Source organism: Vombatus ursinus, unplaced genomic scaffold (assembly GCF_900497805.2).
Source record: "Vombatus ursinus unplaced genomic scaffold, bare-nosed wombat genome assembly UNPS02001287.1, whole genome shotgun sequence".
Classification (NCBI taxonomy): Eukaryota; Metazoa; Chordata; class Mammalia; order Diprotodontia; family Vombatidae; genus Vombatus; species Vombatus ursinus.
In genome coordinates, this window is record NW_020941065.1 from 511461 (window position 1) to 528448 (window position 16988).

The 16988-nt window shown below is 44.2% G+C and overlaps 1 protein-coding gene across 3 annotated transcripts in view; it reads left to right on the forward strand.

Moving 5' to 3' along the window:
- Positions 1-16988, forward strand: part of PTPN11 (protein tyrosine phosphatase, non-receptor type 11) — a 71061-nt gene that overhangs the window by 23580 nt on the left and 30493 nt on the right. For all 3 annotated transcript variants that reach the window (XM_027862572.1, XM_027862592.1, XM_027862582.1), the window contains exons 3-6: positions 3848-4042; positions 5935-6127; positions 7565-7681; positions 8365-8478. In XM_027862572.1, the coding sequence (XP_027718373.1) occupies positions 3848-4042; positions 5935-6127; positions 7565-7681; positions 8365-8478 (619 nt within the window). The remainder of the gene's footprint in view (positions 1-3847; positions 4043-5934; positions 6128-7564; positions 7682-8364; positions 8479-16988) is intronic.

Sequence of the window (16988 nt, forward strand, 5' to 3'; positions counted from 1 at the left end):
GGGATTCTGCTTCTGTTAGTTAGGTCCTCACAAATTTAACAGAAAGGACGGGAGAGTCCCCCCCCACTTACTCTCCCCCCCCCCCCCCCCCCGTCCCCCCACTGAGATGCTGCTTCTCAGGCGAGAACCAGAAACAATTCAAGTCAGTAAATGTCTACTGTGACAGTGACTACTACGCTGTGGGAGCAGCAAAGGAAATCAATAATGAATTAAGGTTTTGCAAATGAGTTCTTGATCCCAGCCTTGTTGGAACCTGGTTTATTTAATAATAATCATAATGAGGATGAGGATGACAATAGTTAGCATTTATGTAGCACTTACTATGTGCCGGACACTTGGTACTTTAAAAATACTAGCTCAATGGGCAGCTAGGTGGTGCAGTGGATAGAGCACCAGCCCTGGATTTACGAGGACCTGAGTTCAAATCCAGCCTCAAAAGACACATAACACTTGCTAGCTGTGTGACCCTGGGCAAGTCACTGAACCCCATTGCCTAGCCAAAAAAAAAACCAAACAAAACACCAAAAAACAAAAAACTAGCTCATTTTATCCTAATAACAACCTTGAGAGGTAGGTGCTGTTATTATACCTATTTTACAGATGAGAAAACTGAGGCAAACAGAGGTAAAGTGACTTGCCCAAGGTCACACAGCTAATGTGTCTGAGGCCAGATTTGAACTCAGGTCTTTCTGACTCCAGGCCCAGCGCTCTATCTACTGAGCCACCTACCTGCCTCTATTATTATAGTTTTTCTGCTTCCGTCGAAATTTAATTATGCTTAATTTAAATGGAAGCTTACACTATTTCATGAGTGTGGAGGTGACTGTGAGTTCTGAAAGGTGATGCCAGGTCAGAGGAGTCTGATATGTCCTGCCAAGTTAGAAAAGCTTTGAATGTGGTCATCATGTTGTCCTGTATGCCTCTTGTCTAAAGACCAGCCTCTTTAAACTTGGAGAGGTTCTTTATCAGGTCGGCTGCAGGGAGAGGAATCTTTTTGACCACAGCAACTAATTTTTTAAATAAATTTTTATTTATTTCATGAAATATCTCCCAATTTTATGTAAAATTTTTTTAAACATTTAATGAGATCCAAATTCTCTCTTGTCTTTCCACCTCTTGAGAAGGCAATATGATATCAATTATATGTGTGAAGTCATACAAAACATATTTCCGTATTAGCCATGTAGTAAAAGAAAACACCCAAAACCCCAAGAAAAATAAAATTAAAAAAATTTCATTCAGTCTTTGCTCGGAGTTCATCAGTTTTCTCTCTGGAGGTGGATAGCATTTTCTGTCATGGGTCCTTTGGAATTGTTTTAGATCATTGTCTTCATCAGAGTACTTAAGTCTTTTATAATTGATCACCATTACAGTGTTGCTGTTACCGGTACAGTGTTCTCCAGGTTTTGCACACTTCACTTTGCATTAGTTCACGTAAGTCTTCCCAGGTTTTTCTGAAACCACCCTGCATGTCATTTCTTATAACACAATAGTACTTGATCACAATCATGTACCACAGCTTGTTCAGCCCTTCCGCAATTGATGGGCATCCCCTCTGTTTCCAAATCTTCGCCACCACAAAAAGAACTGCTATAAACATTTTTGTACAGATAGGTCCTTTCCCTTTTTCTTTGATCTCTTTGAGGTATAGACCTAGTAGTAGGATTGTTGGGTCAAAGGGTATGCAGTTTTATAGCCCTTTGGGCACAGTTCCAAATTTTTTTCCAGAATGATTGGACTAGTTTACAATTCCACTAACAGTGCATTAGTGTCCCAAGTTTTCCACATCCCCTTCAGCAATTGTCATTTTCCTTTTCTGTCATATTAGCTAATGTGACCTTCCAAGTTGTAGGGGGGTTGGGATGTGTGTCAGTGGAGGGGAGGGCATGTCTCCACCAGGAAATCTCAGAGCCTTGACGTGATGAAGTTTGGAATGGAAAATTAGTTGTGGTTGATGCCTTCTCCCTGGGAGGATGCCACGGGCTGAACTGAATGCTAATTCTATTCTTAGCTCCCCCCCCCTTTTTTTTAAGGCAATTGGGGTTAAGTGACTTGCCCAGGGTCACACAGCTAATAAGTGTCAAGTGTTTGGTCTGAGGCTGGATTTGAACTCAGGTCCTCCTGACTCCAGGGCCAGTGCTCTATCCACTGCACCACCTAGCTGCCCCGACTCTTAGCTTTTTTGTTGATGTTTATTTTTAAAAAGAGTCAAAAGTAAGTGAAAAGATATTTGGTGGCAAGGTGTATTCTTGCCCAAGAGGTTTTTTTTTAAAAAGATCATTTCTTGAGAATTAAAGTTAGCCTTTACCTCCTTTCTACTATTCTGAACGATAGAAACTTTCACAAATATTATTGGCTTATTATCAAGACTTCTAACAAGGCTTTGTGACTCTTTTGGAGGAGCCTGAAGAATTTGGTAAGGATTTCATTTTTTTTCCTCTAGTCTAATTTTGTTGACCTAATCTTTTCTGAAGGTGTTCATCCTGAAAAATTAGACTGGTCAGAACTTTGATTTAGCCAAGGAAGAATTTACTTAGACCTTCTTTTGTTCACTAAGTAAAATCCTGAAAGCCTAGGATTTAATATTAAAGTTGTAACATTGGAGTCTGATTTGAGTGGAGCCATGGAAGATTAACTTGCCCTGTCCAGGCCCTAGTCACTAAGAAGGCTAACAGTAGTCCCTTAAGTATGACTGATAATACCATGGGTAGGAGAATGGCCAAAGAGGACTTGTCAGGGGTCTGCATATATAGTGAGGGTGGTCTCTTAGTGTCTAGTCCCAGGAACCAGGGGAGGGTTTCTATCAGGTTGAGTGTGTCCTTGAGAGGGGAGTGTATTCTGCTGTGGTCTGAACTGGACCAGGCAGCCTTGAAGATCATTTTCAGCTTTGAGATTCTGGGATTTGTGAAGAGACAAGAATCTCCCAGGATGAAACAGCATCTAGGGATTGTGGTCTACAACTCCATGCTGATGGAGGACCTCTACTGATGAGATTGAAAAAAGGCCCGAAGGGCAAGGGGGAAACAGTGTGGGCCTGCAATTAAAATACAATTGTATTTTTAAAAATTGAAGGGAAAAAAAGTATACTCATGTGGTGGGGATCCTTTCATCACAGGATCACAGCTTTAGAGCTCGGGGGTTCCTTAGAAGGCCCAGGGAGGTTGTGACTTCTGCCCGGCCCCTTGAGTACTAAGTGCCTGAGATGCGATTGGAACCAAAGTCTCCCTAACTCGAAGCCCAGTGCCCTAGCCACTATATCAGGCAGGGGTCAGCAAGGTGTAGCCTGAGGGCCAGATCTGGCCTCACAACAGTTCTCAGCTCAGGGGCTGGACAGAAATAGAAAGCAGTCTGGCTTTGACCCACAAAGTTTGTGTATCCCAACGCTATAGCATGTGGCCCGAATGACAACAGTGTAGTTTGTCATTGGGTCCATACTCAGATCCATTCCTCATAGATAGAACTTGCTGCTCCTGGTACTTTGTCACCATAGCCCTAGCTTGAAAAAACATTAAAACAGGACTTTGGTAGAGGATTTTGAAAAGCATAATGACTTACTGTCATATAAACTGAAAGTTGTACTGATATTGGGTTAAAATCTACCTAGATTATATAACTGAGTATGTACAGTTATTTAATTTACTCAGTGTGAATTGTGGCCATGGGGTTTATTTCTGACACTTTTCGTGAAAGACAGGTCAGGTAGAGGCAGGGCTGGGTGGCTTTTAAGGTTTCTTCTGATTCTGCAGCTCTCTGATTTAAGGAAAGATAATATAAGAAGTCCTGTAGACAACTCACTGTAAAGAGGAACTCTTGTCTTGCCCTTTCCTTGTCTGCTCCCCAATTATAGGCGGAATGGTGCCGTCACTCACATCAAGATTCAGAACACTGGCGACTATTACGACCTGTATGGCGGGGAGAAGTTTGCCACGCTGGCTGAGTTAGTGCAGTATTACATGGAACATCATGGACAGTTGAAAGAAAAGAATGGTGACGTTATCGAGCTCAAATACCCGCTGAACTGTGCAGATCCTACCTCGGAAAGGTTAGTGCAGCGATGCCTCCAGAAAGCCTTAGCACCATGGGCCTCTCCTCCACGTTTCACCAGGGGAGGCTGGGGGCAGAGGTCTCGTGTAGAGGCTGTGTGGTCGATTCTCCTGCTTTGCAGGTTAACAAAAAGCCTCAGCTATCTCCAGAGGCTCGTCAGCTATGACAACCTCAAGCCAGGGAGCCTTCATCTCGGGCAGGAGTTTCCAGAATGTGCCTTTGTGCCTCTAATTTGGTGTTTGTCAGAGAGGATAGTGGTTAGAAGGTGGCGCATGAGAGTTGATGTGTCTTATAGGCATAAAGAGCCGCTGTCTGCAGGAGCACTCTTGGCCAGCTGTTCATTAGCACTGCCGACAGATGTCAGTTTAACCTCACAAGTGGAAAAAAGTACGAGAATCAGAGAGCCAGCATTTTTCATCTGCTCTGTTAAATTAGGTTCCACGTGTGCATGCAGAAAGGACATGGCTTGGAAAGAATGCTTCTGAACTAGTGTTGGTCTGTAATGTGATAACTGCCCCTTGGGGGGGACAAAATGGAAGCTACAACTCATGAAAGTCCCAGTGCTGGTTTGCTTGGTTTTTGTCTTCCCAAGACATTCTCTGATCTTTGAAAAAATTTAAGGTCTCCCAATTAGATTTGTATATTTGCTGCTTTAAAATGCTGCTTTTAAGTCTTACAGCTTAATTTCTCTGCTATGTAATTGGCTGTCTAGTGGTTTCTGCAGCTAGTGCCACTGCTGGAGTTTTGGATAATGGCGTGTCACCTAGCTGGATTAAAAGTAGTTTCTGAATTTTATTTTCTGCTTCAGAGTATGACTGGCTCATCACGTCTATTCTTCTCACTGAAAAACAATTCAGAGTCTTGTTAGGGGATCTGGGTTATTGCCTTCATGTAGAAAGGCCAGCACCTGGCTTCCCTGTGGGACTCCTGAGGAGAAAGGAAGGCCCAGTGGTAATCAAAGGTGCTGTAGGATCTCTTTTCTTAGTCAATCCAGCCTCTAACTCTGTAGCTAGGCAGCTGATTTTCACTCCATATTGGAGGCAGCTGCAGTACAGGTTGGAATTATGGAATCATTTTCAATGTTTGATCTCATTTGTAGTGGTAATCCTTTATCTGGAGGCCACACGCCACGGGTAAGGCTCTTTCTCTGCCTCTACTGCCTCGTAACTGCTTATATTTACTAGTCCTTGAGAGAGCAATGGGCTTGAAGGGTTCTCTTGGTTTAGCAGCTATTGGTGAACAGATACAAAATGGTAACCTTTGCTTCTTAGAGATGAGAGTGGTCGAAGAGGAACTGGGAAAAGATGAGAGTGCTTTCCTTTCAGAATATTTTTATTATTATCAACTCCATTTCTCAACATATTTCCCCTGTCTCCATCACCCAGAGAGCCATCTAATCGAACCCAGGATGAAGAAGAAAGAGTTAGTTCATCAGAACTAACCCACTTATCAACCAAGTCTGACATGATAGGCTGTGTTCAGCTCCCATGATCTCCGCAGAGGCGGAGAGTGCAGCGAGGTCTTCTCTTTCCAGAAGATTTCTGAAGTGTTTATGGTGGTTTCTGCTCCTTCTCCTTTTCCTATGTCCTTCCCCTCAATCTCCTTCATTCAATTTTAAACTTCTTTAGGACAGTTTTTCGTTTTCACATCCCCAGGCCCAGCACAAGGAGTTGGACATGAGCATTTCATTGTTTGTCAATTCAAATTGAATTAAAGCAATTTGATAAGCATCATGCAACCCTTGCCCACTTGGGAGCTGCCTAGTCAAGGCCCCTATCTTTTTAATTGTGTTCAGGGATTCTGGTGCTTTGTAATAGTTTGAAGCACTTTGTGTAATAAGATCGAAAATCATGACAGCCCCAGAATTTGTTTATGTTATGTAAATTTCAGGTGGTTTCATGGGCATCTCTCTGGGAAAGAAGCAGAGAAATTACTAACTGAGAAAGGAAAACATGGAAGCTTCTTGGTGCGGGAAAGCCAGAGCCACCCAGGGGACTTTGTTCTCTCTGTGCGCACAGGGGATGACAAAGGCGAGAGTAACGATGGCAAATCAAAAGTGACGCACGTCATGATTCGCTGCCAGGTAAAGCCCTGAGGGAACGTGTGGGTTGCCAGAGCTTCTTCTTTGGGTGGCAATACCCCTGCTGCAACAGGCCTGGAGCTGGGGAGACCAGTGCAGCATCCTTGTTGCTTGGTGAGCCCAGGGCTTCTGTGTTTGCACTCTGTTGTTTATTAAAATTGATTGATTGTTTCAAGACTCTATTAAATTTTTTATTTTCAGTCCATCTCTGGCAGATTGAATCTTCTTCCCTGCAGCATTTCTAATATGTTTATGTTGGATTGCATCTGAAGTCTGTCTCCAAGGCTCATCTGCCAAAGTTTACGGCCACAGATCCTTCTTAGTATTGTCGCAGTCTGCGCCTTTGACTACATTTGCCATTCTACAACAAAGTCCCTGCATTCAGGCTCCTTTGGGAATGGATCTTGGGGATGGGGGACTGGGGTTTGCTGTATGCTGGTGAGCTGGCCCTACCTGAGAGGTCAATTTGTTCACTATTTTATTTGTAAAATCATATTCTATGTAAAAATGGTCCTAATCTTTCTGCAGTTTTTTTTTCCTAAACCAGCAATCCCAAATACTTACATTTTTTAATATCATCTTTAATATCTTTTTGTCATTTCCCCAAATAGCCTTTTTTCTGGTCTTCTAGTTAGAAAGTGTTCCCAGATGTGCAGCTTAAAGTCCCCCCCCCTTTCTTTTTGGTTGGAAAATCAGTCCTTTTTTTAAATTCACATTTGGAGGGTAGAAGGGAAGTGGTCGGGGAAGCACTGGCAATTTGAATAAGGAAGGAAGTGCAGGGCTCTGGGTGCCTTTCACAGAGTCAAGATAGTGAAACTGAGGGGCAGCTAGGTGGCGCAGTGGATAGAGCTCTGGCCTTGGAGTCAGGGGGACCCGAGTTCAAATCCAGTCTCAGATACTTGACACTTACTAGCTGTGTGACCCTGGGCAAGTCACTGAAACCCAATCGCCTCACCAAAAAGCAAAAAAAAAAAAAAAATTAGTGAAACTGAGACGTGAAAGGCCACAGAGTGAAGATGAGGCAGTGGCCGGACTAGAATCTAGGGTGCCTACCGCCTCTCAGCCCTGCACCTGCTTTTGCACTGCTTGTCTCCACTGACAGAAGGCCCAGAAGAGGCTACTTATGGGGCCATCCCTTTCTTAATTTCAACCCGTCCCTTCCAGCACTGCTTATAACTCTTGGGTACCTCCTGAAGAGAAGAGGATTTTTGTGGATTAGCACGTAGTTAACATTTCTTTGCAAAGCTGCTGTCTGTATTAGCCTGTCAGCTATCTTCCTCTTGGGGCCCTCTCATGCTTGGTCATTGTTGCTTCCTTTCCCTGTGTGCCTTCTGATTAGTCTTGACCGTTCCAACAAGGAGTGTCTTGGCCTCCTTTGGAAAAGAAGGATGGATCTATCCTAGGCCTTTGGGTAGCATAGACTATTATTTGTCTTGGAAGGATCTGAAATATGATGTCGGTGGAGGAGAGAAGTTTGATTCTTTAACTGACCTTGTGGAGCATTACAAGAAGAACCCCATGGTGGAAACTCTGGGGACAGTGCTACAACTCAAGCAGGTAAGCTCCCTCCCCTTCCAGAAAAAGAGAAGGTCATCCCTTACTGTAGGACGCACAGCTCTTGCTCTGCGGAGTAGTTTACACCAAGTTTTCATGTGGTCTGCAATAAGACTTTACCCATTTGATTTGTTCAGAGTAAGCAAGCTGCTTATTAAGTCTTAGGAGTGATCATTGTTGAAAATCCCTGTGTGACTCAGTGGTGAATATTGTTACACTGCCAACCAACCGTGAAACCCACTTACAAAGAGTCACAAGATCTTAGAACCGTTGGAGAAGGAACAGTAGAGCTTGCCTGGTCCCATGTCCTCGTCCTCCATCCAGGAAGCTGAGGCCAAGAAAGGTGACGCGACCGGCCTGCGGTCACTTAATTTAAAAAATGTCCAGCATTTTCCGTTGCACCAAAAAGAATGAATACATTTAATTGTGCCAGCAACCTAGGCAACCTCTGTGTATTGGTCAGCATGTCAAAGCATATGTGAAGAGGGATATATCTTATGTGCAGAGCTGAATAGAAACCAAAGTTTTGCATTTTGAAATTTTTATTGTGAATTGTTGCATATTGTAGGTCCCTTTGGTTCTCTGGATAACAACTTTGTTATGTAACATAGGATACATTTTGGTATTAATGCAGGCTTCTTTAATATTTTCTTTATTTTATATCAAATGATCATGATGATGATCAGCCCCTGAATACGACGCGTATCAATGCTGCGGAGATTGAAAGCCGTGTGAGAGAATTGAGCAAATTAGCTGAGACCACAGATAAAGTTAAACAGGGTTTTTGGGAAGAATTTGAGGTAAGTTAACACTTTTTAACAGATGTTCATTTAGATGGGAGATAAATTGATCTAGTGTTTAAAATATGAGCATAGAAATCAGGGGTTCTGAGTGTCTTACCGTCAATATCGCACAGTTTGCTGAAGGGGAGGCTGCTTGTAAGTTGAAAAGGTGCTCTATTCTGGGAGAGTGGATGAGACTGTTGACATTGAAGATATAAGCCAGCAGCTTCACTTGGCTGTCTTAGAGCGGATTGCTGGCAGAAAGCAGGAAGGAGGGAGTCTGTCCCTCTGTACTCCAGTTTTCCAGCAGTTAGCCAGGGCCTTGAGAAAAATTCACTGAAATCAGTTTTATTGTAAAGAGTAAAAGAAAGGAAAATCTCCTCATTGTATTGTAAAAGTTCAAGGTCATTACTTTTGATAGAGGAACTGATCAGCTTTGTGTGTTTGTGTGTGTGTTAGTACACATACACGCTTGGTAGAAAAGAGTCGGGGATGGAACTGTAGGACTTCAGGGAAGGGAAGTGAATAAGCATTCCTACAGTGCCTATTACATGCCAGACACTGTGCTAAGCACTTTTTACAACTATTATGCCATTTGATCAGACCTGCACAGGTTATGGCCCACAGGCCACTCAAGGCCCGCCAAAGGATTTCCAGCGGAAAAAATGTAGGGTTGCCACTGTGCACTCTCTTGTTTGTCACGTGAGCTGTGGCAACCAACCATCGTCAGTCTGTCAGTCTATCTCTAGTCTAACCTAACCTATGTTTGGCCTGAATAAGTTTACAAATTGTGCAGGTCTGCATTAGGTCCTCACAACAACCCTGGGAGGGAAGTGCTGTTATTATCCCCATTCTGCATTTGAGGAAAGTGAAGCAAATAGAAGTAAAGCAGCTTACTCAGGGTCATTAGTAAGTGACTGAGGGTAGATTTAAACTCAGGTCTTCCTAACTTTCAGGCTAACTATATATTAATAGTATCATTCCTTTGCTTGTTATGAGAAGATTCTCATGAAAGACTTTTTCAGATAGTCTCTAAACATTACATGAAAGCTTAAGCTATTATTTAAACGACCCATTCTGTGTGACTTTGTGACATCATCATCATCTAATAAAGAAGGATTTAACAATATTTAAATATCCAAGGGGCAGCATCTAGTAGACAGAGTGTCAGCCTTAAAGTTAGGAAGACTTGAATTCAGGTCTCTCCTCTGCTGTGCCCCAGCTGTGTCCTCGGGCTTCTTAGTGCTACAGGTACTCCACAGAGACTAGAAGCTGCACAAGGATGCTACCTGCATGGTTAGAGGAAGATTCTTCACTGGTTTTCTGTCCTGGGATCCAGCCCAGTGTCCCCTGCCCCCCCTTACAATAAAAAAGATGTATGAAAGACCATAAAGTGTTGTGGGCACTTGCCTTTCATTTCAGTTGGAGGATTGTGAGCTGGAAGGGGCTTAGAGGTCATCTCGTTGTACAGGATTGAGCTTTAGCAAAGGGAAAAGACTTGCCCAGGGTCGCCCATAGGAAGTAGCTGGGCTGGGCCTTGGACCTTAGTTCTGACTCCAGACCTCAGGGCCCCTCATTGTGTGGAACTCCCAGGAGCATGTTTTTAATTGCTGGAAAGTGGCCCTGTGTTTCCCCTCAAGTAAGTCAAGTTCCCCTCAAGCTTCCTAAAAGTGAGAGGAAGATGACAGAGCAGTGGCCTAGGGAGGGAAGGGAAGGAATAGAATAACTGTCTCATTTCTCCCTTTTTTATTGGGGCAGTGATCAGAAAGAGGAGTCAGATCTTTCCAGGGAGCTCATGTAATAAGAATTTTGCTCTTGTTCATCTTGTTGGTGTGAGGATTTGGGCTTGCCCTCCTGGTCCTGGAAAAAGAGGGTTTGTCCTAAATGCAATGCTGGCCTTTTCACCCTCCTGGACTGCACACAGACCCAAGAGCTCTGCGGAACATTGTGAACCGCAGGGACAAACAAGTCTGGGCTGGCCTCAGGGAGGAGAGGGACAAACGCCCGTTGTCTTTGGAAAGGTCTGCTGAGTGATGGCTCAGCTGGGGCAGGTGAGGTAGCCAGATCTGGGGCTGCACTGAGCATCGATTTGAAATTGTTTGCCTTTTCTGTTCATTTGCTCCTCACCCCTTGCTGGGGTGGGGTAAGGATGGAGGCAGGGGACAAAACAAGTCATTACCAGGAAAAGTGGGCTCTGTGGAGGCAGGTGGTTAGCTAGAGTGTGCTGAGATAGGAAAATCGATCTCAGAAAACTGATGTTGTCATCTTAATGATGTTGCCTTCTCTTCACCTTAGCTGTTTTGAGGAAGGTGATAAATTAGAGATTTGTCCCTCCTTCCAGTGTGATGTGATGGCCTGTGAAAGGAGCCAGCCTCATCAAATGTTAATCCTGCCATTAATTTAGCTCTGACAGCCATGACTTGTTTGGATCTCTGGAAAGCTCTGCAGGTGTCATTGATAATCAGCATGCCCACATTCTGGTGTTTAGAAGTTCCTCAGCCTTTAGACACTTTGCTAATAGAGAGGAGCTTGCTTTCTGAAGTGCTTTTTTTTTTTCTTCCCCTCACATCAGAAACAAACGCAAGTGGCTGATTTTTCTCAAGGATTTGGGGTGTGAAAAGGAGGTGCCGAGGATCGTGAGCTTGAGTGTTCTGTTGAGCTGGGGGCATCTCCTTCCCTTAGTGGGTGTGCCTGTGCTGAGGGAAGCAGGGGCAGAGTGAGCTGAGCCACATTCTGCACGGACGGACGGACGTGGGGGCGGGTTTGGATACTGTCATTTGGTGTCCTGGGATCTCCGGGTTATCTCAGAAAAGAACCCAGCCAGAGCCTTTGTGCAGAGATGCCTGTCTAGTACTGCGTTCAAAGGGCGTTTGTCCCCTCTGACGACATCCTCAGCTGAGTTCTTTCACCCTAGGCAGCCAGGGGGCGCTGTGGCTTAAGCGGCAGTGGCGAATCTTGCTGCTTGCCGGCCACTGCAGGAGCTCAGCCCAGGACACCCCTGGCTCCTCCACCCATCCTGCAGCTTTGTCCCACCCCATTGTCCCGAAGCCTCCTTTCTTCTCCTTTCTCTTTATCAGGTGGTCCCACTTCAGAGATTTGAAAGGATTGTCTCATCGTCTAGTCTTTAGGATAATAGTCCCCCTTTTCTAGTTTTGGATTTCTTCTGCTCTTGCCCATCCTTCCTGACTTTTCTTGACTTGCTGCTTATTCCCTACTGATTAAAGTTATTTGAGGTGCCTTTGAACCTGATTAAGGCATGTGCTGGTGCAAGCAATTCTTAGACTAATCCATGGATTGTTATGGTTTGGATTTTATACATTTCGGGGTGACTCTAAAGAAAGATTCATTATACCTGGCAAAAGCAGCTCTAAGCTGTTTGTAGGTAACCAGTTATATAAAAGACACAGCCTGCTGGGCCTTTAGATCCCTGAGTGAAGCATGCTAGTGTTTACAATGAGGGCAGAAGGGGCCAGGATTTTAGAATTAAATCTTCAGTTTGGTCCCAGGCTCATCTTTTGGGTAGATGTTCCTGTTCTCTGGTGCAGGCTCCTTGTTGGGGGGACGGAGCAGGGCCTTCCTGCACCAGCCTTGGAGACCCTCCCATTACGGAGGCTTCTCAGGAACCAGCTGCCTGTGTGTGAGCTGAGGGGCTGTGTTTGCACACTGTGCCATTGTGGAATGTTTTGGCTTTCGGGTGAAAGTCTCTTTAATCGAGGTTATGATTTCCTAGTGCTCTCATTTGTGTCTCCAGAAAGCCTGGTTTCATTTTGTTGCTGAAGTCCCTCTTTCTCCAGTGGGGATGTTGCTAAAGTCAGATCTGGAGCTGTTTTTAGTTTGCCTGGACCTGGTACACTGCAACCATTTCACTGACAGCTAAACAGATGTCCTGGAGTCTAGTAACTGACATGTCTCCAGTAGAAACTAGTATCTGCCTTCAAGCCACCGCCGCTGTTAATTTCCCTTGAAAGTTATTATCTCTTTCTTTGGCAGTCTGTGTATAGGTTTCCCTTTTGTGATGATGCAGTTTTTTTTCAATTCCCTGTAAAAGCTGTGGGTTGTGTTCTTTGATCCTGAATAAATACTAGCATTTAGAGCTGGAAAGGTCTTTAAACACCCTCTAGGACAGGGGTTCTTAACCTCTTTGGCAGTCTGGTGAAGCCTCGGGATCCCTTCTCAGAATCAGGTTTTTAAATGCAGAAAATAAAATACAAAGAATTAAAAAGGAAACCAATTGGGAGCAGCTCATTGGCGCAGTGGCTGGAGCACTCGCCCTGGAGTCAGGAGGACCTGAGTTCAAATCTGGCCTCAGAAACCCTGGGCAAGCCACTTAACCCTGATTGCTTCTAAATAAATAAATCAATAGAAATTTAAAAAGGAAATAAAAAAGGAAACCACGTATATTGAAATACATTTATACAAATACTTCTTAAAATGTTCATGAATTCCGGTTAAGACCTCCTGATCCAGTCCAGCCCTTTCATTTAATAGATTAAGAAACTAAGCCCCAGAGAGAAAATAGGTAACTTGCTTAAGGTCTCCTGCCTAGGAAGTAGCAGAGTTGGGATTCAACCCCAGGTCTTCAGATTCCAAATCCGATGCTTTTCCCACCATAACATAATCTGCTTTGGTGGTTTTTTGGTAGGAATTAGCCCCAGTGGCAAAGTAGCAGCACCCCTGTGGAAATTCTATTCTCCCTCACTCCCCTCCAAAAGAGGACCAGTTTAGTACTTAAACATTTTCCAGGAGGGAGATAAATAATACAGACCAAAGTATGGGCTAGATTCAAGATTCTCAAGGTGGGCAGAGTTCCCGTTGCCTCTGCTAGGAGAAGAGTTATAATCTTCATGCAGGTATAGGCCTGTGTAGGTAGCAGCCCTGTGGGCCTGGAATGATTTTCTGGTCCCCTGCTGATCGTTTTACTTTGAATCATTTTCCCTTTTGTGTGTCCACTGCCACTACAGAGGAGGCAGTCACTTTGTTGAGAGAACAGACAGTCCTTTCTCTTCCAGGACTATTTTTAGTAGCTAAAGCAGCTTGTCATTGCTTCGAAGAATATAAATCCTTAAAATATTGCTAGGTTCTTTGGTCTCTTATCCCTCCGCTGCTACTCCTCTTTCATTGTCATATATACACGGGTCTCCTCATCTTTGAAAACAAACACCCACCCTCGCTCGCCCCTGCTATGCTACCTACTGGCCTATTTCTTGCCAGGCTTTCGTGGCCGAGCTTTTTCAAGTGAGTGGTCTTTACATGCCGCCTCCTTTTTTTTCTTGATCCGCTTGGTGTACGTTCCCCCCGAATACTGAGGACATTAGAGACTTCTTTACTGCCGAGTCCTGTGGTGTTTTCTTTGTCTTCGTTCCCCTTGATTTCAGTTATGTCTGACATCGCTGGCCATGTTATTGAACATCTTTCCTTGGGCTTCCGTGTCTTAAACTTACTCATTTCTCATAACCTACTTCTCCACCCCACTCCAGCTGTACCCAAAGGTGGTTATAACCTTGATGTTGTCATCACCCACAAATGCACCATTTTCATATTAATGAAATTTCCTTATCTAATCACAGTCTGTCATTCTGCCTTTCCCTCTGCCTTGAAACCTTGAACTCTATTCTTTAACCTCATTGCAACCTCCAGTCCCTTGACCCCTCAAATTCTTTCCCAAGCCATCACATTTGAATTGGCTGTCCTCTCCTCTTTTCCCTATCTTAATCTTTTGGTGAACTAGTTCATCTTCACACTGTCCTCTTCTCTTGGGTCTATTTCCACCTTATCCTCTCCCCAGTTTTGCCCTGTCAAGCCTCAGTTTTGGATTGACTTCAACTATCCATAGCCTTCATTCCTTCTCATGTGCTGCTAAACAAAGCTGGAAAAAAATCATGAAACTGTGCTGATTGGATCCATTACAGATGTATGTTACATAATCTCATTTAGGTCCTTGCTGCTGCAAGGCAATTCTTTTACATCTCCCTAATTGACTATTTTACTGCAATTATTTACAGCCTTCATTCTTACTCATGTGCTTATCTTTAATCTCTACCTCTCCACTATTTACTTCCCTACTGCCTACAAACATGCCGATGTTTCCCATACCCTAAAAAAATCCTCACTTGATCGGTCCATCCTGGCTAGTTATCATCCCATATCTTTTCTCCTGTGCGGTTAAACTCATTGAGGAGGCCATCTGTGATTTTTTTCTTCCTTTTCTTTCTTTTCTCTCACTCCCTTCTTAACTTTCTACAGTCTGGCTTTAGACTTCATCATCCAACCAAAACTCCTTTCTCCAAAGTCACCCAACAAACTCGTAATGCTGAATCTAATGGTCTTTTCTCCATCTTCATCCTTCATCACCTCTCTGTTGCCTTTGACACTATGGATCACTCTCTTCTTGATGCTCTCTTATCTCTAGGTTTGCGGGACGCTTCTCTCTCCTGGTTCTCCTCCTACCTGTCTGACCACTCTTCAATCTCCTTTCCCTAATCTTTATCCAGGTCACATCCATTAACAATGATTGTCCCCGAGGGCCTGTCCTGGGCCCTCTTCTTCCTCTGTGATATTTCACTTGGTGGTCTTATCGGCTTCTGTGGATTCATGTCCGTTCTGATGATTGTCAAATCTGCTTATCCAGCCTCTTGCCTGACTTCCATTTTTGCATTTCCAACTGCCTATTAGACATCTCAAACTGGATGTGCAATAGATATCTTAAATTCTATGTGTCAGAAATTGAATTATCTTTTCCCCTCTCAATCCTCTCCTCTTCCTAACTTCTCTCTCACCATGGCATATACCACTGTCCTCCCAGTCCCCTACGTTCACAACCTGAGCGTCGCCCTCTACTCATTTTCTCACCCTCCATATGCAATCTGTTGTCAAGTTCTGTTGATTTACCTTCATAGCATCTCTTAAATATATCCCTTTTGCTCCTCTGACACTGCCACTGTCCTTGTGTAGGCCCTCATCATCTCACCTCTGGACTGTTGCAATAGCTGCTGGGGAGAGTGCTGCCTCAGGTCCCTCTCCACACCAGCCATCCTCCATTCAGCCCCCAAAGTGAAGGCCTGACCAAGTCATCTCCCCTACTCGTTTTCCAGTGGCTCCCTATCTCCTCCACGATCAAATGCTCTGATTGGCGTTCAAAGCCCTGTATAACCTAGCCTCTTTGTACCTTTTCAGTCTTCCTACACCTTCCTCCGTAACATGTACTCTTCCATCCAGTGACATTGACTTCCTGGCTGTTCACTGAGCAAGACACTCCATCCCTTGACCTGGGGCATTTTCTCTGCCTGTCTCCCATGCCTGGAATGCTCTACCTCCTCACCTCTGCCTGTTGACTTCCCTGGCTTCCTTTGAGTCTCAACATTAATCCCAATTTTTTATAGGAAGCCTTTCCCAACACCTCTCAATTCTAGTACCTTCCTTCTGTTAGTTATTTCCTATTTATCCTCTATGTAGCTTGCTTTGTATGTATTTGTTTACATATTGTCTCCCTCATTAAATTGGAAGCCCCTTGAAAGCGGGGACTGTCTTGTGCCTCTTTTTGTATCCTTAGCACTTAACACAGTGCCTGGCACAGAGTAGGCACTTAATAAATGTTGGCTGATTGATTGATTAGGTGCTTGTTGATTGACTCCGAAGTGTTGTATATATCCAGTCCTGACCTATTACTTAACCTCTAGTACTCTGTTTCCCCTTATCATCTTTACATTTCTTCTTTGATCCTAAACTCAGCATGTTCAAGATTGAACTTATTAACTTCCCTTTTCAACTACCCATCTCTTTTTTTTTTTTTTAAGGCAATTGGGGTTAAGTGACTTGCCCAGGGTCACACAGCTAGTAAGTGTCAAGTGTCTGAGGCTAGCTTTGAACTCAGGTCCTCCTGACTTCAGGGCTGGTGCTCTGTCCACTGCGCCACCTAGCTGCCCTCAACTACCTTATCTCTGTAAAAGATACTACATTCTCTTAGTCTCCTAGGCTGGTAACCTTCAACCTCAACTTTAAGTTATCCCTTTTTACCCTCTTAACCTATTTCACAAAACCCTGATGCTCTTTATTTCTTCAAAATTTGCCCTGCCTCCCACCATAATGCCACGAGTCTTCTTTGCTTCATACGTGGATATGGGCAGTCATCTGTGTGGCCTCAGTCACTTTGATCTCTTCCTCAATACATCAGGGCTACTCTTCCTTAAATACTACCTCATCATGTCATTCTCCTCAGCTCAGAAGTATTTTGTGAGCCTCAGGCTAGTGCCACAGTGTGTCCACACTCTGCCTAGCATTCAAGGCTTTCCATAAACGGACTCTGCCTTACCTGTCCAGTTTTAGTTCCAGGCCCCCTCAGTGTGTCGTGCTCATTCTCCTCAGAACAGTTTGCTGGCTCCTTTGTAAACATTGCCATGGTCATTTCTGCCTCTCGTCTTGCCCCGCCCCCCCCCCCCCATGCCTTGTCTTTTCTCCTCTCTCTGCTCAGCTGAGTTTTACCCATTCTTCAGTGATGAGTTCACATTTCAGCTCTTCCTAGAAGCCTTTGC